The 23,828-nt window shown below is 37.0% G+C and overlaps 1 protein-coding gene across 1 annotated transcript; it reads left to right on the forward strand.

Moving 5' to 3' along the window:
* Window positions 1–3,908: 3,908 nt before the first annotated feature.
* LOC140138002 (putative GPI-anchor transamidase) lies at window positions 3,909–16,928 on the forward strand. The gene is made up of 9 exons (XM_072159830.1): window positions 3,909–3,993; window positions 9,300–9,353; window positions 10,192–10,342; window positions 10,939–11,015; window positions 11,809–12,017; window positions 12,733–12,850; window positions 13,795–13,905; window positions 15,536–15,811; window positions 16,359–16,928. Exons 1-9 carry the CDS (start codon window positions 3,934–3,936, stop codon window positions 16,458–16,460), a joined length of 1,158 nt encoding a protein of 385 aa, XP_072015931.1. The 5' UTR covers window positions 3,909–3,933; the 3' UTR covers window positions 16,461–16,928.
* The last annotated feature ends 6,900 nt before the right edge of the window (window positions 16,929–23,828 follow it).

The raw sequence follows: 23,828 nt of genomic DNA on the forward strand, positions 1-23,828 counted from the left end.
GTTAGTAAACGGGAGTGTTTAGTGAACATGGTAAACGGTAATGATAATCATGGTGTCTTGGTGTAGATTATTCATCCAGTATAGTAATCATGGTAATGATCATGTTAGCTTGATAATTATATGTTAGCTCCTGTCATATTAAAGAAGCTAAACTTTAAGTGAATATCCAGACTTGTGATAATGTTGTTACTCACTCAATCCTCAGATTTCTTTTGAAACAGCTCGTGACAAAATGGTTGACTTTAACTTTATCCCAACAAACATAAAACATTAATGTTAGACGAGGTTGCTAGAAAACGTTTCAATTTCGGGTTATAATGGTATAAAATATGTAAGCAACATGTTTAAAAGTTGCAGTAAAACATTTTAAGCGAGCCCGTGTTGTTAATAGCTAGGCCTACATTAGGCCTATAGCCAGGATTTATTTGCGGGGCCGCAGAATTTCCAAAATGTGGACTTTCAACTGAACAGTTGAACGACTGTTGGCATTTTAACATTCCCTCTGAAGAGTGGACTTTTTTGCAAATCGGTCACCCAATGACCCCCTTTTCATCAGCTTATACCCAATTAAATGATCCCCCCGAAATGGCTTCAAGGCCAATTTGCTTTCACTAAGTTTATAATTCTAAGGGGACACAGCCGGCTGCACGGCGCGCGACACAATGGTGCTTCGTGGCCATGCAAAAAGGTGGCGGCAAAAACTTCGAATGTGCCCCCCCCCCCTTTCCCAAATTCCTGGATCCGCCACTGTCTCAGAGAAGCAGTCAGTACACATACGCAGGCCTACCCGCGGTAAGCCAACATTAAGTGCGTCCATACCATGCGCGCAATGTGCGTGAAACCATGGTGCCGATGTACGCACAGGTGCGTGACTCGCCACTTACCGCTGCTGGTTGGACACTGCTTGCATTTGACGCGTTTGCTGTCATGACCTGACCCATAAGGTTATTGACCTCAACGGCCTAGCAACCGATCAATTTTTTGTTATTTCCATAGTGATTGAATAGTTTTGCAAAATGAACGCCAGATGGTTTAATGGCAATATGTCCCCGATCGATGTACGACAAAATCAGAGCTGAAAATAAAAGCATCTCGGAGCCTGCTTCTGGACAAGATTTAGCGACTTCCTTTTATTTATATAGATGTAGATTGATACAAATTTAGATGTACATGTATGTATACGTAAATCTATGCAATATTATACCACTCAGCAATGTGCTTAATATTGTTTTATTTAGCACATTTTTATTGGAATTTTACTTTTTAGACTTGTACATATACATTGTAATACTAATATTAAAATGACTATATTTTCATGTACAACCAGTATGTAGCTTTTAGGTGCAATGTATATGTATCACTATCATTGTAATTTAATTATTATACATAAACAGAAATATATGGATCATGCACTAATTGTAGGTGTACACTCAGGTAGCAATTCAAATGCACTCGTATGGACATTTTGTAAACTCTAATTAACAATTTTTAGCCATGTTTTATGTATGTATGATACATTGTTTTATGTTTGGATATTCTTTCTGAAATGTATCTTAAAAAGGCATTTCGTGATCCACAGCCTCATCCCCCCCCCAGTGCCCCACTTTTCTCAAAAAAGGTTGAGATTTTTATACCACTGGATACCTCTGGCTACATAATGTTTACGTACCAAAAATTTCTTGCAGATTAATTTGTTTAGCAAAGATATTGCCAAATTTGAATTTGGTTCTTGTATAAGTGTAATACACATAATCATGCATAACTCAAAAATCGAATCAACTGAAATTTTTGGGAAAAGCTTTTTCTTGGATATCTACTGAAAAATGCCATAAAAAGAGGATGCTAGGATCACGAAATCCTCCTTTAATTAATTACAAAATTTACATTGTAAATTATGTCTTTTTCCCTGGTCTGGGGTTGTATTTTGATTGCATAATTTGCTTTTAACCAACTACACATGTAGTTGATCCGGGTGGACATGCTTGCTTGGGTCCTGACTCCTGATGGGACCAGGCTCAAACAAATAATTATTGCTCAAGCCAAGTTAAAAAGCTTTAAGTACCGTACATGTATGCTGATTGGTGATAAAAGAAAACAGAATTGATGAAAAAGAAAAGAAATGGCACTCCTAATACTCAAGTAAACAATTTTGTTTTTCGAGGGAAATCCTGTCTTCTTGAAGGGGCAGTTTGAGGGCACATACTCTGGAAATGCACAATATTGACAGCTCTGAATGTTATTGTGTTTGATAACCATATTTTTGTGAGTTTTCTCAACACTAACAGCAATTTGTAAACCATTCATAGTTTCACATACATAATGTACATGTACGCCAGAAAAGTCCATTTTAGGGGTAGGGGGATTTAGAGTCCACTTTTTGAATGTATTTATTTTTGAACAAAAGTCCATGTTTTGGAAATCCCCCTTCATGTAAAAAAAAAATCCTATTCCAACTCTGATGATGATGTGGAAATAGGCTGTCAGGTGATGGTAGAAATTACTAAAGCAAAATGAAATTTCAAATATCACAATTGAAATATTTGAAGGTACATGTTGTTTTGGGATTTCCCCTGGAAGCCTCTGATACCCATCCCAACCTTCCTTTATAACCAATTATTTATTGATATTATAGTATCATGTTGTCTGTAAACTACAATTTTTAGCCTTTTAGTTAGATTAGTTATAATTAGTGTGTTTTACCACTTGTATTATTTGTGATATGATCAAGCTAAATGTGTTGGTTTGTCGGTAATATTGATTTTGAGATGCAGCCAATAATAATTTAACTTCTTATATTTTCATTGTTTTGAGTACACTGAAATAAAGCAAGTTCAATTGTAATAGAATTTTCAGTTGATTTTGCCTGACAAGGACTCGTTTTGCTTTATTGCATCACAATCCACCTTTTAGTATTAAACATTTTCATGATGTGTGCTGTCAGAAAAAAAATTTTAAAATATGTGTGAACTTTGCATGTAGTATAACTTAGGCAATAAAAATATTTGACCGTGACCTCAAAACTTTTATTTGCTGCCTATGTCTGTTCTATTGCATTTTGTGTGTCTAATAGTAAATCTCAGAAGATCGAGATCCTAAATGACATTATTTTTGAACAATGAATGACCCTGAACCCATGTTTGGTGGCCAGCTCTTCAACCCCTTATTTGTGTCTGCTTCTTGTAAGTCACTTGCTTGCTCATTCTCTCACCCATTAAATTGTTTTTTTAAATGAATCTATTTACATGATTGATTATGAGCAATGAGCATGCCAAAAATTGCTGCCCCACCCTCTGTGGCTCCCAAACATACTTGTCTCTAGCCCATCTCGGCCTGCCAAAAATGTATTTTCTGGGCCTAGTGCCAACAAATCCTGGCCTTGCCCCCTTTGCACATGGCAAAGTTTTGGGAACATTAATTTTGGAACCCTGGATTTGAATGTTTCTATATACTGTTTTCCTAAATAAGCCTTTTAGACTGTGCCCATGCATAAATGTGTGACAAAACCCTCCCCTTTCTTTTGGCTTGTCAAATATAATCTTGCCCCCTTTTACTTTCATTGAGCTTGACCAACGCTTAAAAAGAACCCGCTTCGTAAGTGCAGTAATAACACATCCCCCCCCCCTGGATTGACACACATGCTGCAGAGGACACCAGACTTCAGAATCTCATGTCTCACTTTTGAAAAAGAAAACAAAAAGACCTCAAGAAACTCCTGGAAAAGACAAAACACTACAAACAGTGTTAAATTTATCCCTGGGAATTATATTGAAGAAAAAAATGGAAAAAAAAACCTCCCACATTTTATTATCCAAAACATTTATTTTATGCGGCCTAAAAGTTGTGACATCATCTTATTAATATTCATCAGCTGGAAGCGATTGTGGACTTCACAGTACACAATCACACAATCTTTTGCAGACGAATTCGTACACAATGGTGTCACAATTTACAGGGTTTTTGTTGCTTTTCATCTTTATTTCATCAGTAGATTCTGTAAGTATTATTAAATTTTATAGTACTTAGTCTAATAGTAACCCAAATTTGCTTTTAAGTATGGAAAAGCAACGATTTTTTGCTGTGATCATTTTGAGCCTGTCGAATTCCACAGGCACAGCAAATGACACAATTTCTCATGTTTTTGATATTCTCTGTAGCGGATTAAGAGAAAACCCTATTTTGAAATGTGAGTGGTGAGTTTAGTATATTTTTAGCTCTTTTTTTTGCACCGCAAAATAGCGAAAAAGTCAATATATTTTATTAATTTTAAGCATGTTAAGAGCCAATCTCCCTTTTACTTATATCTGGTTCCATACAGCAATACACAGTATTGCTGTCTGGTAAGCAGGTACGAATTGAGACGTTGTGAATTGAGACGTCGGAGCCGGTCAAACACAGAGGACTAGCCTACATCCTGTATCCTACTATCACTCAAACAAGCAAATCTCTTCACGAATTCACTCACCTTGCGATCCTACATCATCAGTTGAAACAAACATCTAAGTTTCCAAAAACAACTTTGTCATTCCTCAAAACTACAAGTAACTTCATTAATAAAAATTGAAATCATACTATTACCCGTTATTGAAAATTTTGTTCGATTTATGTGAACCAAAAGAACGCATCGAGTCGAGTTCAGTTTACCAAAATGGTAGCTCCTGCCTCCTGGTCACCTCAGATATGACGTCAGTATCAAGCTGCTTATTAAACGGTGGATCGGATTGGTTGAAATCAACGCCACGCTTTTGACCTTACAGGGGTCAGAGATATGCATATTCATGTATGAAAACAGCGATGCGGATATAGTATCATCACCGAGAACTGAGAATTGCGACATTTTCGATGTTTGTACCGGGAATTTCAGACACGGAGACTCATGGAGATTTCAAAAATTCGTCCAAAGGTAACCAAAGGGTTGGGGATCGCATTTTTAACTATCACTAAATGTTTCGAATTGAGGTCGGCTAAAAAGTAGACAGTTTCGGGGACTGTAATTGGTGTAGATGTCACATTTTGAACAGTGAGCGATAAGTGACCAATTTCATGCTCAGCACAAGTGACTATCTTTACACAGGGTACCTTTTACTGTCTATTACATGAATAAGGGGGGTTGTGATACAAAAAAAATAGAATTGTCTCTAAAAAATAATTTTGGTACATATTAGCACTAACAACTCACATGTAAAATTTGAGCGTGCACAGCGCCCCCTCGTTCAGCTTTAAAAAATTCTTGAAATTTCAGCCTTTCTGAGACTGAGCCTTACTTTTATGGTAAACTTTGGAGGTGCATATTTAAACATCGTGCGCCATCATCATCCCAACCTGCATTTTGCATTTTTTTAAAGTACCAAATGGTTACATTACAAAAACCAAGAAAAAAAATTGGGATCTTGATGGCGCACAAAATCAGCAAATCCAATGATTTGATGAAAAGCGCCTCGTGCAAACTTCAAAGCATCATAACGGGCTGCACCATCAAGATCCCAAGTCCGAACAAGTTTGAAATTAAAGACCTCCATGGCAAGTTTCATTTTTCAGCAAAAAATTTTTGGGATTTCGTTGGCACAGAGTTAACAGAGGTCAAAGGTCAAAATTTCCTATTTTTGCACGCCTGTATTATCGCACCAACGCCACCTGACTCTCCGAATAGCATTTCATCAAAGAAGAGGTAATTCTCTGCAAGAACTGAAAAAATTAGCTTGGGATCTCTTGATCTTCATATTTTTTTGATTTTTTGAAAATGGACTTTTGGAGGTCAATTTGACCTCTTTTTCCGGATTCCTACTCGAACAATGACGCGCAGCACAATGTGGGCTTTTTACTGCATCACAAAAAGTTGCGCCAACAAGATCCCAATTTTATTTTTCATCGTCTAGCTTCTTTGGTGACCAGTAGACAAAAAACAAGCAACAGCTAATTGGGATCATGTGGGCGCACTAATAGCAGTCAAGTTAGCTCAATCGATAAGGCGTTCGACTGTGGTACGAGAGGTTGCGGGTTCGAACCTGGCGGTGCCTATACGCTCACGTGGAAAAATTGAGTTAGCTTGAAAGTCCCCTGGACAAGGAACTCACTGCTAATTTGTCTCGTTGTAACCCGTACGAAACTCGGGGAGCTGATCCTGGTTGCGATGGTTATTTGTGGAATGTCTAGGGTGTGCGCTCTTGAAGCAGCAAAGTCCCTGATTTGTTGTTTAATGGTTTGTGGAATGATGTGGGGCCGTAGTGGTCAGCGACAACCTGTAAAGTGTGCTGAGGCTTGTGGATCAACGCGTCAGGCGTTGTGCCTGTCAGCGTAGCGCACTATAAATCACTGCGCTTTTTTTTTTTTTTTTTAATATAAAAGAGGTCAAAGGTCAAGCTTTGTGCCAAAGTGACGCATATTTGCCTATGTTGCAGCACGAAAGTGGAACTTTGACCCGCAATAAAAATGTGCGCCATCAAGATCCCATCTTACTTTTTGGATGATTGGATAAAGGGGCTTATGTATAACTGATAACAAGTAAAAAAAAAAGTGGGATCATGTGGGCGCACTAATTCAATAGAGGTCAAAGTTCATACTTTGTGCCGAATTGGCATTATTTTGCCTATGTGTAGCACAAAAGTGGAACTTTGACCTGCAATAAAAATGACATCTCAGCAGTGGGGTTTGACTCCCACCCTTTTTATTTTACCCCCACCCTTTTTATTGAGGCACCCTTTATACTGACAATTCCTGGCCCCCCCCCCCCCCACATTTTTTACTGAGGCACCCTTTATACTGAAAATTCTTGACCCCACCACTTTTTGCTTTTTTCCGCTATAACTGACAAAGTCGCACGCAATTTGGTTCGAAGTATCAAGTACGCCGAATTCTGCACCTATTTCACACGTGCGAGTCCGATGTTTTTCTCTCCATTAAGTTGATACATTACGTGAACAATGCAAAAACTACTACTGTACTGTAAAATAAGCATTTTAATGAATAACTGTACTTTTATTGAGTTCAAATGTTGTTCTTGTCATGAAACTTGACGTATGCTTGTTCAGCGACTATATCCTACTTCTTCCGTGCTGCTTCGCTCAATCAACTATGCATGTTAATGACGTCCACTCATATACGATCAATGTAAAGAAAAATAACACGTCATGGACAATCGGACATTTGCATATGACGTAGGTGTTTTGGCAGCGCCCGGGAGGATATTGTGTACATTGCACTGGATTCACGTAAACAAGCGCGAGCCTGCATCAAATGGAATTTTATCTTGCGACATAGTGTGCAAGTTTTGGTGATTTTCTTGAACTATGATTATTTTATCATTCAATAAAAATATACTGTAAGTTGGAAGAAGCCCCACGCTTTTTATTTTAATCCCACGCTTTATATCAGTCCACGCTTTTTACCCAAAAAGTTTAAACCCCCACGCTTTCACCAATTTTCAGAATTTTGAACCGGCACGCATTATAAAGCGTGGACTGCTGAGTGTAAAAGTGCGCCAACAAGATCCCATCTTACTTTTTGGATGATTGGATAAAGGAGCTTATGTATAACTGATAACAAGTTTAAAAAAAGTGGATCATGTGGGCGCACTAATTCAATAGAGGTCAAAGTTCATACTTTGTGCCGAATTGGCATTATTTTGCCTATGGGCAGCACAAAACTGGAACTTTGACCTGCAATAAAAATGTGCACCAACAAGATCCCATCTTACTTTTTGGATGATTGGATAAAGGGGCTTATGTATAACTGATAACAAGTAAAAAAAAAGTGGGATCATGTGGGCGCACTAATTCAATAGCTCGTCAAAGTTCATACTTTGTGCCGGATGCCGAATTGGCATTATTTTGCATGAACTTTGACCTCTATTGAATTAGTATTAGTAATATGCTACTGTGTACCTGATATTTACTTTACAGCCAGATAAGAAATCAAACTTTTTGAATTGTTTCAGCAAGAGGTATTTATTTTATCATGACATGTTTTGTGATTTCCCCATGAGTGCAACGATAAGTGTCCCTTTGTGTCCGAGAGCGGAGATGGACAGCGAATCCTGGCAAAGACAACCAATGGGATGAACCGATCTATCCCAAGTGACGTCATGCTGACTGAGAGAATAACAGGAATTCCTTTAACAACAGGACTTTGCTGTAATCCTGATATACAGCAAGACAATTTGTTTTTATCAGCGCTCCTCGAGCTAGACGGTTGCATGTTCTGAATAGCGCCATTGTGTACATGTTCTGCGCGAAAAGAATGGTGGCAGGGGTTACCGGAAAATGGGATGATATTGATATTTTGCCATACCCGTTTTCCATTGAATTATCCATCTAGACAACTTGAACAATGCAATTTATGTTTAAAATAGTAACATAAAATAAACTAATTTTTTAAAATAACAAAATATATTTTATTTGTTCCAGCAAAGAATTTCCAATATAAACTGAAGGGGTCAAAATTTACTAGTTAATTTACCAACTCCTAACAAAATTTCTAAAAATCATTTTTTACCACATTCTATTGTATGACATTTTCAAGGGGTACACGGTAATACACAATGTACCTTGGCATTTTTTCGTAGATTGGGTATTGAGTCTGATAGATATCAATGAGAAATGACAAACCTGAAAATTTGAGCCTCTAACTCTGTTTTGTTTTCGCACAGCATCAATTTGAAATTTAGGGGGGTGGGCATGAAAAGCGCATGGTCGCATCACTCGCATGAAAGTCAAACTTTAAGAGGCTATTTCTCCCAAACTACACCCCCCTAGAACATTCAAATACCGTACTGTACTCTGGGTTTCCATATCTTGCTTCCAAGCAAAGTTTATACAGAGCCCCAAAAGATTGAAGAAAAAAAAATGGGAAACATTTCATTTGAACCATACTCTGGGGGCCTCTGCCTGGAAACTAAAAATATTTTTAGTGTCCAATTTGTTGGTAGATAATTTTAAGTATGGTACTAACTATCTCATCAAACCTGTCTGAGCTCAATTAGCTCAGTACTCTGGGGCTGATCAAAAATGACAATTTATTATTTCAGTCATACATGTAACTTGACTCCCCCTACCCCCTAAAATCAATAGATTGGTCCCAGATGAACACCTCTTTGCTTGAATCGATTCATTGATTTACGTCGGATTTCTGAGCCCTCTTTGTTGTTCCCAGCATGCATCATGTTTGACTGTCGATCACTATCCTTATGTATACAATGTAGGACTAGGCTAGTACATGAGTACAACTGCAAGCAAGACTTCAGCTATGTAGGCCCATGCAGCAGTATTGTTAATTATCTTGTACCATTTGCATTAATGTATTTTCAGGGTGTTGAAGAGGAGTTCTTCAAAAGTGGTCATACCAATAACTGGGCTGTGCTGGTAAGTTAACAATATTACAGAAACAAATTGAGTCTTTTCATTGCAATCCTACAAGGATTGAATGTCAGGCATGGAAGTTGACCATTAATTTTAAATAGCCTTTTACTTGGCAAGTTTTCTTTGTCTTGATCAATCAATCAAGTTAGAGAAAAAAATGTTATTTAACAGTTAACTTAAGATTTATCATTCATCTTGATTTCATTCAATTTAAAATACAACAAACAACAACTGATATTGAATTTAGAGGTACTTGGAGGTTGGATTGCCTGAATCAATTCTAGTACCCCCAGCCTAAATTAAGTTCTTTATATATAGCAACAACAAAATATACTCCATCATGTCAACATATAGCTCCCTCCAACAAAACTGTCGAAACTGAAAAATCCTGTTTTTGTGGGGAAGAAAATGCAACATGAGCTAAATATGTGTTTGTTAAATTTTAAAACTAACATATCAACTGTATGTGATGCATTAATCTTATGATGTGATCAATTTGACCCTCCTACATAAATTTATTAAATTGCTACATTTCTATGAAAACTACAAAGTACAATTTAGTACCAGTATACTTCCTGTCATCTTGAGTTTAGTAGTAATGTAGGTGCCTTTGTTGCAGTGCAAGCCTGCCAACAAATTAGCATTGTACGTGTGAGTGTACACTCTGTGGGATAAAGATAGCACAGTGAAATAAGGATCTAGGTCACAACCAAATTTGACGTGAAACAGTATAGTACTTTGTGCGATTAAAGCTTCATAAATATGACTTAAATTTAACAAAATCTTGACTCATTTTGAATGGATGCATCATGCTGTATGTTCCAAAACTCTTTCATTTCAGGTGTGCACGTCTCGGTACTGGTTCAACTATCGTCATGTTGCCAACACACTATCCATATATCGCAGTGTGAAAAGGTTAGGTATTCCTGATAGCCAAATCATCCTTATGTTAGCTGATGATATGCCATGTAATGCTAGGAATCCTAGACCAGGTAAGTTGCAGTTTTCCAAAGTACACTTTCTTCCATTCAATCATTGATATTATTTTTATTCATAGTTTACAACTTAATGCTAGGGCTACTTTGAAACGCTATTGAATCCCTTTCAACAACGAAAACAAGCTAAAGATCATCTAATTCACATGATTCTTTCATTCGGAATGTGTTTGTCATTGCCGCTTAACCTTACAAGAAGATCAATGATTTCTCTGATGATATCAGCAATGAAACTAAAGAATATATAAAGCGGTAATGTTTATTAGCTGCTACTCCCAACAATAAGATGAATTTTACGCGATCATGCGTAACCTTGCGTACACTACTGGACTGTGGATTCATCACCGATTAACAATGCTTGGCTCCTGTACAAAGGTATAGGAAGGGTTATTGAAAACAGTATAGCCCACCATAAAGTTATGATAAGCAAGGTAAGGAGTATTCATAACTTCACAAATCACAATGGATTATTTTTATCATATTTGTTCAAATGTGAAACAGACCCCAGCTCACCGAGTCATCAATAAACATGTTGATTAACAAATAATTTTATGCAGTAAAAAATATTGTTTCCATTCTTTGTTTCTGTTCAGCTACTGTTTTTAACAATGCCAATCAGCACATTAATGTGTATGGTGATGATGTTGAAGTAGACTACAGGGGATATGAGGTAAGCACAATTTGAAAACTCTCAAATATGATTATAAATGTTTGAGCAAAAATCAATTCATTTGCTTGTAAAAGGTTGCATTTAGTAAAACAGTATGAAAATCCCAGTGAAATGAGCATTTTTACAAAATGACTCGATTAGGTTTGGGCAAACTGGCATTTTAAATGAGAGAGTGAAAATATCAGGACTCATCGGGATTGAACACTGGCCCCTTGATAGCTGGTCAAGAGTTTCACCACTGCTCTACTTGATTCATAGCTGGTATTTACAAGTACAGTCTCAATCAGTCTTGATTGCCTACTCTCTCACTGTATGATGTATCATAATGGTCAATTATATTTTACTTTTACAAAGTGGCAATATGTATACTCCTGAAACTTTGTGTACAGGTTGCAGATGTTTCAAGCTTGATATTTTGATCTAATGAATCCTTCAGAGGTATAATTATTTGTCATGTGCTTCATCTTAATTGATTGGCTGATTAGAGATCACAGCAACAACACCCAGGTTACATTTTGCATGCACATAGTGATCCATTTCCAATGTTCATTTACTTCTATGTTTGCATATGAAAGATTTCAGAAGGATTACAAAAATTCCTTTATTGTGGAGCATCATCCCATTCATCTGACAATAAATTACCGGGGTAGATGATAATGTAATATGTTAACCTGAGTAGATATTGTGTGCTACTGCTTACAACAGATGGAATATAAGGACAGATTGCAGAATAGCAAGCAATCTCTGTGATTTCACAAAGTTAATAATAGTAGCACTTTGTTTTCACACACAGGTAACCGTAGAAAACTTCATCCGAGTGTTAACCGGTAGGCTCCCAGCCAGCACACCCCGATCAAAGCGTCTATTGACTGATGACCGTAGCAATGTGTTAGTGTACATGACTGGACATGGAGGAGATGGATTTCTCAAGTTCCAAGATGCTGAAGAAATTTCCAGTATAGAGCTGGCAGATGCCTTTGAGCAGATGTGGCAGAAGAGAAGGTACCAATATAAACAGATTAGATTCATCTTTCTTTACTGATTATAGCGTACTAGCACTGCTTTCCAAACAGGCCCTCACACTTTGATCAACAAATTATCTACCATGCCTGCACCAAAGGTGTCCTCATATTTTCATACCACTCGGGCAGCTAAATCTACCTTCATGATATACTGTAGAATTCCGTCTACAAGCTTATATGCCTCGAAAGGAAGGTTTTGTAACGAAAGAGACGAAAGGCAGACACCTAAACATTACAATAGATTGGTCTTACAATAATACATTTTTGTACATCCGCCTGTTTCAGTAATATAGTTGCTCAAACTCCAAATAATGTTTATTTGGAGAGTGTCTGCCTTTCGTCTCTTTTGTCAAAAAAAACATCATTTAGAGGCATATACGCTTGTAGATGGAATTCTGTAGTATTTCATTTCCATTTAATCAATTGAATGAAGAAGTCGAGAGCTGCACCTGACGAAATCTCAACACCTGTTTCAATCCATTGGCAAACCCGTTTACCTTGTTGCTTGGATACCTACCCTGAAAGCTGCTCTACTTACGCATTGGTCTATGTAAGAAAACACCAAAAGGCAAATTTAAGAACAAGCGATATAGTTCAAAATCAGCAAAGCGGAAAAATTTATCATGAGAATACATCCACTTTTACGGTAGAGCAATTTAATAATTATTTATTTACTTTTTTTTCTTCTCATTTAGATACCATGAGCTACTTTATATTATAGACACATGTCAGGCAGTGTCCATGCTAAATCATTTCTACTCACCAAACCTACTTGGTGTTGGCAGTAGTCAAGTGGGTGAAGATTCACTCTCAGTAAGTACTAATTACATTTCATTACAATAGTTTGCACAAAACTTTCACACTGCCAGATTTGGCGCTGTTTACAGGGTAAACAGGAAGTGCAAAATTTCTGATTGGCTAATTGAGTCGGCACCTCGTTCGCCCAACAAGCTGTGTAGCATCGTATGATGCAGCTGTGACCGAGTATTTTTACACGAATCAGGACAAGTGGTTGGCTAGTATGAAAGGTCTTTGCAAAATGTAGCTTGGTTGCTACTGTTGCTGCTTTTATCTTATTCTACTTTGGAGAGCATTTAAAGTGGGTGAATATCAGATACATGTTAAGTTAACTCCCGCCCCGTGGGTGTAGACTAGATGACAAGTTCAACATTTTCTTTAAGCATTCAAAAATTACAGAATTGTACAAATGCATTAAGATTGGTATTATGGTATTAAGATTAAGTAAGATCTACAAATGCTGCAAATTTGTATGGATTATTACAAATTAGAAATTGGCAAAATAGAAATTGTTCACTGTCAGATAAAATCAAATCATTTCAAAACACTTCATTCAGATGTTTAGGCCAATTTTATGTGTGTGTCTCAGAGCTTGAGAAGATTTTAAATACCAATGCGGTATGCAGTCATCTAACTCAAACTCAGTCAAAATAAGCTAGAGATGCTAGAAATGTTCGAAATATTTTCACCAATTTAAAGTGTTCATCACACAATTTTTCCAACAAATGCTTTTTAAAACATACTTTTACTAATATTTTTATATTTAAAAACAAATCAATTGGGCATCTCTGAGACACACTCTGTTTTTTGCCTTGTATGTAAAGAACCATAATTAATATTTTGTACTGTTTGTCTGCAGGGATATGAAATAATGTAAACATGCATTCTTTTTAAAAATCATTGTAAAGAAATAAACCGGTATTAACAAATTTCACGCACCTATTTTCTTTGCGATACAGCATCATGTGGATCCAGCTATTGGTGTGTATGTGATTGATAGGTATACTTACTATGCATTAGAGTTCCTAGAACGAGTCACGCCAACCAGCAGTAAAACTATAGGAGACTTTGTGAGTATAAATCTATCTGCACAGAGGCAATGCTGTGCCATTGGGGTGTACTCAGTACAAATGACCACACGGGGATGTGCCGCAAACATGGGTCACATTTTTTGGCCATTTGGTATATCAATGACCCCTTTTTCTAGATCAATATTTTCTGAAAAGAAGCCCAGTGTTTCCTATCTGTGTCAAAATGTTCGAAATTTGCTAACAATTTTGGGAAGTAGTAAAAATTCTTTTTTTCAAAAAACCTTGACTTTTGGTGCAGTGATGTGTCCAATTTTTTTTGGAAAATTGGTGTATGGATGGGTCCACTTTCAAGTTCTCAGCAGCATATTTCTACCCCAGAGAAGATGTAAAGAAAGGAGATAGATCCAGCTATCCTCAAACAAAATATGTGTGTTGCCGCTCATTCAAAAGCAATCACGCTATTTAGGTTTAACAATAAAATACAACAAAGGGTTCGAACCCATGACGGGTGTGATACACAAGTTACTGCTTACTAGTTTTAGGGAAAGGTCAGTGTCTGTATACCATCAATACTATGCATACCATGCATGCAGATCCTAACATCCAGTTTATTTCAAATAAAATATGACCAAGTTCCATGGCAAATAATAATTTTGCACGCTTGGTTACGCTTTCGACCTCTACGATTCATGATACAGACTATTTTCAATTATCAAAATATCTTTATTAGGTTTGCAGGAAATGACAGGAAAATACATAAAAACAATAAAATATAGATGATCAAAAATCATCCCTTTTCTAACAAAATCCTAAAACACTCTCCTAAATAATTAATATATGTTCCAAAATGGGCGGATTTTTTTGGAATCTTTACAAAACCACATTTCTTTCTTATAGTATCCACGTGTGGTATCCCTTCAGAGCAACATTAGGTACTTAACACACACGTGTTATACTTTCAAGGATTCTCTATAGAAACATTGGATATGGTTTCAATTCTGGAGTGAAAATTAATCAACCGTAGTCGGCAACACACATCACATCAAAGGCTACTTTCAAGTAGATGTGTAACTACTTGAGAATAAAGGACTATGAATAGGTGCGACAGGATTACCTACGGGATTATCTCAAGGATATAATTCCGTTCTCCCTCCTTTCTTTACATCTTCTCTGTTCTACCCAAACCAAACTTGAATCCCCCCCCCCACACACACACACCTAAATGTGCATGTGACACATAATAAAATAATGGTAATTAATTTGTCACTTAAGCAATTACTCTCATTAGCTCTGCAGATGTTGATAATAAAAGTTTATTTAGAAATGAAATGAGTTCAAGTCCCAGGTTGATAACCTGGATGTTCATTGCACTTTTTCACTGGCTGTCATTTATGTATGTGGAGACTTTTTGTGTTAAAAACTTTTCTCATATGAGTTTGAGTTTATTTAGAAATGTAATGAACTTGAACTAAAAGTTTTGTTATTACAGTACCTTGTGATGTACAGTACACAACGTAAACACAGAAGTTGGGTTCCGATTGTTGATTGAAACATGGCAAAAAAACTTTTGAAACATCAGCACCTGATGAGTTGTTAACCAAGCCATGTCATACAAATGTGGGAACTATTGCAATTTCATCTTACAATTGTTTTTGTTTTTCATGCACAGTTCAAAGTGTGTCCACAGCACCAGTGTCGGTCAACACCAGGATTCCGCACAGATCTGTTCCGCCGTGATTATCGGAAGGTGTTAGTGACAGACTTCTTTGGAAGTGTCCGTAATGTTGAAATCTCCAGTAATAAAATGCAATTGACTAACGCAACATCTGATGAAAGACAAGATGATTTAGGGCAGCAATATGGTACAAAGAAAACCAAAAGGAAGGAAGATGGGACCAAATTGTCATATGCTATACAATTTCCTGGAGATAAAGAAATAGGAAAGGTAAAAACAGTAAAGAAGACAGTTTTGGATTTCAGAGACTCAACTTCTGATTCACCATTTTGTATGCAAAACATATAAATAAAACAATTATGTCAACTTTTATGCCTGACACAGCAAAGTAAGGGGAACTATTTACATTCAACTACATAAACAAGCAATCCCACTGTATTGTATTATACAAATATACTATGAAATAGTTGACCTATTTCCCTGATATAAACCATGTCATAGAAATAGTCCAAAATTATATCTTGGGAAATAGTACTTGTGATTAGTAAATTCCTAAATTGACTAATGAATTGCCATGATTAGTTCATTAATATTTATAAGGTGTAATAATGCCAAATACTAGTAGTATTGTAGTTTTCATCTTCGTTAAGATGGCAGTACTGACAGTCCTGACCATTCTGATTCTTACTATGTTCCTTTGGAAGAAGAACCAGATGTTTGTGAATATATTCTATAACATATTTCAAATATTTTTGAAGAAAATAAAAAATATGTGAAATAAATAATTATATTGCATTCTTCTTTTGTTTGTTTTCAGGCAACACAACCAACAGTGAAATTTTCCAACTTCTTCATCTTGGGTAGCAGTGCATTTCTAGGACTTGCAGCCATTGCTTGCTTTACAAGAACTTTCTCATGATGAAAGAGACGATCAATTGTTTGTATGCAATTTATGTACAGGGCATAATATAGCCGGTATCGCATTTGCATTTTGCAAGACAGTGTAGCCAGTGTATGTCACATGGCTAGACAAATAAAATCTTCACTGCAATTTTGTTATGCAAAATTCTGACACTAAATTATGCCCTACTTATGTACTGTGGGTGATGCGTAACAGGATTTTGTTAATGCCATTTTATAATATGTATACCATTTTCTCTCTAATGTAGTAGTGACAACGTCAACAAGTTGAAGCAGATGTTTCGTGCGTGCATCCATGCGGCATCTTAATTGCATGGATGTGTATACCAGCACTTAAAGCAAATGTTAAGTGCGTCCAATGAAATGCGCACTGACGTCACTACCACACCAGCGTGGAAAATAGTATAGCTTATGTGGTATCACATGTGAGAAAGAACACTTGTAGATGGTTTAAGAAATGACAAAACGGGTGTTCTGTTATCAGTCACTTCACATTTTATGAATTTATATGCAATTTTTGTATAATGAAACCATGTTGTCTTTCATTCTAATTGAGTAGTGCAAGTCTGTGGGAGTATGCTTATCATCAAGCAGCTCCATGGAAAATCTACCTGTTGGATTTCATTGTATAGGGACGGATTTGTGTTCCCATGTAGCTGAAGCAACCTAAGAGATATTTGGTGAAGCAAGGGTGTACATTGCAAAACTTTATACATTGCTAAGCCCAATAATTACAATAGACCTTTTCAAGTTTCCAGATTTGGTTGTTCTGTTGTTAAAAAGTAAAAGTCAATGAGCTAGAGAGCTGTAGTAGAAGTTGAAATTATTTGAATAAAATTAGGCTATCCCTTATTTAAAAGTTAACTTTTTCAGAGTCTTGGTTTAGCTGTGACATAGCTTGTGACACCATCACAGCATCTTCATTCAACATAGTGTTTACAATCCTCCGGTCACATGGCCGTGACAGTGCATCAGACATGTCCTGCTTCCTTGCATCCTTTACCCTTCCAACGTAACCTGCCAGACTCCCTTCATTTGCATGACCAGACACTTTGCATATATCTCGGGTAGCAAAGCCTTCTCCATCGAGGATTGTGATATAAGTTGCACGGAAAAAGTGATTTATGTACACCTTTGAAAGCTCCGCTTGCTTTGATAAGACGTTCATGAAGCTACCCAGTGTTGTCTATCCAACTGGTGATTTCTTGTACCAGGAAGAGTCTGAATCTGCAGGTGCAACTCATTTTGGAGTTCGGAAGAATGCTTCACAGTCAGTATTAAGTTTAGAGACATACGTTTTGAAAGATGCGACCGGGCATTCATCGGTATTGGTTGCATACATTCGCCCTGCATCTGCTCTTGATGCTTGGTTGTCTTCTCGTGTCGTTTTTGTCAATTCTTCTACTGCTTGCACAACATACTCTCGTCCATCTGAATCGGCTTGTACGATAAAGTGACCCTTCTTCAAATCTCTTAAATTCTCTCTGCCTCTACGACAGATATACAACATGAGCTCAAACCAAACCTTGTATTGAAGTCCAGCTGGTGAATCTTGATTAAAAACACCAGAACGATACAGTGTTTCAATGTCATTTTCATCAATTGATGCATGGTGTTTCACATCTCCCTTGCCAATTTTTTTCAGCTGTACCAACACCGCTTTGAAAGAAACATTCGCATCGGTAAACTCAGTATCTTTGATGATGTCAATAAATCCAGGCTATTCGTTCTTTAGATGGCGATTCAGTCCGGTACAAATCGCATTCATGGATTCTGTTTTGTATTCATCATTGTCTGTTTTCCGAAGCTCCGCGTAGAATTTTTCCAACAGTTTTGCTAATTCCACCTAGAGATTCAAAATTTTCAGGCTGCCCCTTTTCCCTAAGATATGCTCGAAGAATATTAACTGATTTTTTTCGTTGCCTTGATTGTGTTTTCTGAATCTTTATTCCTTAAAAGCTTGTTAAATTCTTCTTCACCAAGGCTTGCGAATCTCCCAGGTCTGGGAGCGGCCATTGTTGTTGTCATAGTGGTGCCATGTGTGACTAGGCTCCAATGATCCAATACACACTCATGATAAACACACGGTATCAGCAAAAATATGATTGATCAATATTTAGCTTACATGCTCGGATGCTGTACAATACTTTCATGAATATTGTACAGCATCCGGTAACTTTGCAAAAAGTAAATAATACACAGTTTTGTTGTGATAAAAAGCATGATATAAATAATTATTATTTCTATTTGGCATGAATATTAATTAGATGGTCCTGGCTAATCCACTTGCATTGGCTACCCACCTTTTGAGTGATTTTGCCAGGTGCCATCAACATCCTACGTCAGTTGTGTTTTCAAGCAGTGCCTTCTTAATTATTGATAATTGGGAGAACAATTTTGAAAATTTATCAAAGAAAATTTGATCATACAATTCTGTTTCTTTTTATTTTTACTTACCGATTTAGACCACTGCATGATATTATTAGTTATTAGGTAAGGTTTGGGAGCCTAATGACGATTTATCATACCAAAAAACAACCACACCATCACAACAGTGAGACGTATTCCCTAGTCCTTTTTGCTTCAGTTCAGCCATCGCGGCTTGAAGTTCTGATTTGCCACCCAAAACGCTGAGTCTTTGATAATGTCCATGTCTGAATTGATTGACATTCAGCTTAGCATACCTATTCAGGCTATGTCTGAAGTTGTCAACACTGGCACACTTGTATTCTCTTCCATCAATGGTCCTGGCTGGGAAGTAGTACTTCACTAGTATCCGTGTAAGCTCAGGCGTACTCAGCTGTGCTAGGGATTTCTTGCCGGTTCCCTACAGATAACTATACAGTGCCCATCCGCTTTGTCATTAGCCCTCTGTGTGCTTATATGGGTCGCATTGCGACACTTTGTCTCAATGTCTGCCTGAATGAAAGTGGCAGGGACTGGTTTGGTTGCCTGACACTGAAACGCCATTGTTGTCAAACAGCCGCTGTCATGCAAGTTGCTATGCTAACTACACATACGCTATTTTCTACTGACCTGCTACAGCGCGTTGGGACGCACTCAGGGGTTATGATACGAGAAATATCATGTCAGTAAATTGGGGCGTTTTTCCTGCATCATACATTTGTTCCTCAAGTATAAGAATGCAGTCATCCAGCTTTTCATAGAAAAGCATAGTAATCCACATTCCACAGACATGGTCATCATTTAGTGACCAGTGTTGAAACCTTCACATTTTGTTGTTTGAATATTATTCCTTATAAAACTTCTGAAAATCCTTTCAATTTTTGTTGAACGTCACCCATACAAGTTTGTTGATTTGGAAATTAAATTGCTCGCTACAACAGTCAGTACATGTAGTGTAAACAATGTGCAGCATGTTCAACTGTGTTGACAGTTGATATTGATTCTTAAATATTATTGTTTGCAAACAGCTGATTGTTTATGTAATGACATGTGTATACGACGAACTTTCGGATTGCGAGTATACAGCCAGATGTAAAAGCATGACTGCCAGACACAAAGTCCGGTCTGCAACTGCCATGTCATCATTGGGTGAAAATGTTGGTCTTTGGCTAAGCCACCTGCATTGGCTACCCACCTTTGGAGTGATTTTACCAGGTGCCATCAATATCCTATGTGAAATATTGTGGTGTTTTCAAACAGTGCCTTAATGGTTTATAATTGGGAGAATAATTTTGAAAATTCATCAAAGATAATGTGATCATAAAATTCAATTTCTTTTTATGCATGAGAAACAGAACTGGGATTGCGGGCAATAGTGTTTGGAAATAATTATTTCGGATCAAAAGGATAATCAGAAAAAAATCCACCTAATGTGGTATTGTAATTCAGTGGATGTTCAATGTGCTAAGCTACATCAGTGAACATGCTTAATTATAAAGCAGCCAAATAAAGCACTGGGAAATCATACAATGAATAAATCTTTTAATTTTGACCACCCGCACTCATAAGGTTCAAATTAAACTTTCTCATCAAGGTTGAACATGTTTTTAGCTGTACAAAGCTGTCTTTTATTCTGTCGAACAAGCTTTACTCTGTTCCAAAATACATGTTTTTATTGCCATTTTGGACATAAAAGATCTGAATTCAAAACCAGGGGCTGCTAATGCTGAAATGGTAGTTTGCTGCCTCATATTGCCTGTGATGGGAGTGCCCAATGTTAGGGGATGCTGATGCTGAAATGGCAGCTTGATGCCTCCTTTGCATGTTTTGTCCACTGTATAGTACTAGGTGTGGCTGATGAGGACTTGCACTGGGAGCTTCAGCAGTAAATGCAGAGGGGATGCACAGATATATATCTGTATTGACATCTAATGAAGTGACTAAACATACACCTTTTTTATTTAAACAATCTTTAAAAATCCATAAAAATAAAAACAAGTGTAAATTATGATATGAACTGTAATTTGTTACCTGCTGATGAACTTGACATGTGGTTCCATCAATAACATCTTATCATTTAATACATTTCTTCTACAATATTCTTAATAATATAATCCAAGCAAAAAATTTGGTGTCATACCACTTATTGCATAGTAAATATTACGCAAATTTTCGGTCATAGACCTTTGTCAAGTGTGAAGTGAAAACCTTTTGCGTGCCAGAAAACAAAGGAAGGCATGAACCCACCAAGGTATGTGTGAGGAGTCGTGCGAGAAAACAAAAAGTGCAACGCGCAGCGTCTAGGGTGGCGCAAATGGGGGAAAGATACACAGAAGGTCATCAAGTTACTGCAAAGAAAGAATGGAGAAAGAAAGGAAATTGATAGAAATGAGAAGAGAAAAAAAAGAGACAAAAGAGAAAAGCAAAGAGAGGTGAAGAAGAAAGTATTACAGGAAATGAAAATGAGGTAAACATTTAAATATTAATATTAAAAACATAAAATTGAATGTTCATCCCATTAGGTTGTAGAGTTCCAAGATTGAAGATGACACGTTGTTCAGTGACTATCTGTTCATGTGTGTTATGCACTTGGGTGAGAGCAGTAACGGTGAGGTCAGTGATGACATGAATGTCACCTCTGAAATGTTGCGGGACAGGTCTGGTGGTGTCACGTATGAGAACGTCACTCTCGTCTGTGTTCGGTGAACCTATCTGCTAGGGCCTGGGTTCAGCTACGCCACTGTTCTGTGGATACACATTTGTGATTAGATGCCAGATAAATCCTCTATCAAAATTGTCAACCTTGTCAATTATCCTCTTCCGTTGTCTCTTTTCTGCTCATTTTGGTCCACACTTTCTAATCTTGATAGAATCCCTGTAGCTTACAGACATGCAAATTGCATTAATATGTCATGCACATATACTGTGCTTAACTAATTCAAATCATAGAATATCAATGAGCATGTATATTAATGCAAGCACTTGTGCTACTGCTAATATCATGTCAATATATTGGATACCATACCTTTCATAACGAACGCCACAAGGCGCCTGCAGCGTGCGATTGCAGTATGCACCTTGTTAGTCGCAATTCCAGCTTTGACTACCAGGTTAAGGGTGTGACCAAAGCATTTCATGTGTAGCCAATCCAAATCTCTGACCGTCTTAACCATGTTTGACGTGTTGTCGGTGACTATAGCTGCGAGCTTTTCTTGCCATTTTTCCCTGCCACGTTCCTTTGCTGCTCAATTCAAAAACTTAATTTAAACACGATAAAAATCAGATTTAACAAAATACAGTTGTGGACACACACATATATAAGGTATTCCACAAAAATACAAAGTATTTATAAAAATATGATAACAAAGATCCACATTAAAATACTCAGGACTATAACAATGTTTCAAAAGAGCGCTACAAAATACAATTTAGTTTAAAAAGCAACAATGCCAAATCATATGTGACTCCTCGCCACAACTGAGCCAATCATCATTTTTGAGATATTCAACCAAAATATTCTGCTTGAAATTAGCTTTAAAATGATGTATATCATGTCTATAGTACTTGACATTTAAGTAGTGAAAATCAATAAAACAGTCAATAACTCCTTTCTTTCCTATTGTTTATTGTTAAGTTTGATGGAGCATATCTCAATAGTGGCACTGGCGACATCCGGGCTCAGTTGTGGCGAGGAGTCACATATACAGAATAATTATACATAATATATAACATACAACTATATAAAACATAATACAGTAATGCACAATATACAAAGTGTAAAATTATAGAGTAGAATGTAGGGAGAAAATAAATGTTCATTTTATTTCACCTTGAACTGAGATACATCGTAGGTTGTTTTTAAATCTTCAGGCAAGGAGTTCCACATGAGGGCACCACAATACGAGATAGACCCTTTTTAAAATCCGTTTTGGGTTTGGGGATAGTTATTTCTTGTGTCCTCTTGTAACCAGAAGCTTTGATATTAAACCTATTGACAATGTAATTAGGTGCTTGATCATTAATTGTTTTGAACATAGTTGTGGCAAGATGGAATTGATACCCCCAAATCTGCTTCTACAAAGCTCCACATCATTTCTGATTTAACAACTAACTGCTAGCAGATGTTCAGAACTTTCTTCATACTCCCCAAAGCAGTCAGTTTCATCTTTCTATCTTTATACAGGGCTGTTTAGTGTTAGATTCTTCAGAGAGTTTTTGATCTTTCTCATCGCCCGGTAATTTCTCATGAATGTTTGAAACATACAGTTCTTAACAGTTCTGTTGTGCCCTGATGCATCCTTGCGTCTCTTGGTGTGGACAACCTGTTAATGGTGGAACAGTAAGGAATTCTTGGGCCAGGGTACCATACTGCAGTAGAAAGGATCCAACCATTTTCATCCACAAAAAGTGGAAAAGGCGTGGAAGATTTTGGAATTCCCCGTGATTCCTACCAGGGGTCGAAGGTCACAGTGGGGCCAAAACTTAAAAATAGTCCGTCCCATCGTGTTTTAATGTATCACAAATTGTTCATCTTACCACAGGGAATAAAAAAGTCAATTAGTTCTGGAGTTATAAGGTCAAACAGGTTAAATGTCAAAACTTTCATACACAGGTCAAAATTTAAAAATGGTCCGATTTCATCAGAACAGGTGTCAAATTACTCTCCTTAATATAAGAAATCTCGAACGTATACTTGATTCACAATTTCAGTGCAATTTGTATTGTCATGTTCCCCTTCTGAGTTAATGCTGCCAAAGTCCAATAGAAGTATGTTCATGCTTGATGCATAACCTTTGACCCATGATTTCATCCGATTCCGAGGTTATGCATTTCTCAAATAAATTGTCCTATTTTGTTTGTCGAGAGGAGTAATTTGAAACAAGACGGGATTCAATCGGTGCATTTTGAAATTTTAGCCTCCATTTATGAGATAGTTGACATTTAACCTAATTTACTCTAT

Source organism: Amphiura filiformis, chromosome 17 (assembly GCF_039555335.1).
Source record: "Amphiura filiformis chromosome 17, Afil_fr2py, whole genome shotgun sequence".
Lineage (NCBI taxonomy): Eukaryota > Metazoa > Echinodermata > Ophiuroidea > Amphilepidida > Amphiuridae > Amphiura > Amphiura filiformis.

What these genes read in the sequence shown, in the direction of transcription:
- LOC140138002 (XM_072159830.1), top strand. Translation starts at nt 3,934, where the DNA reads ATGGTGTCACAATTTACAGGGTTTTTGTTGCTTTTCATCTTTATTTCA. An exon ending in TTATTTCATCAGTAGATTCT is followed by an intron (nt 3,994 to 9,299) that starts GTAAGTATTATT and finishes ATGTATTTTCAG; the next exon opens with GGTGTTGAAGAGGAGTTCTT. An exon ending in TGCTAGGAATCCTAGACCAG is followed by an intron (nt 10,343 to 10,938) that starts GTAAGTTGCAGT and finishes GTTTCTGTTCAG; the next exon opens with CTACTGTTTTTAACAATGCC.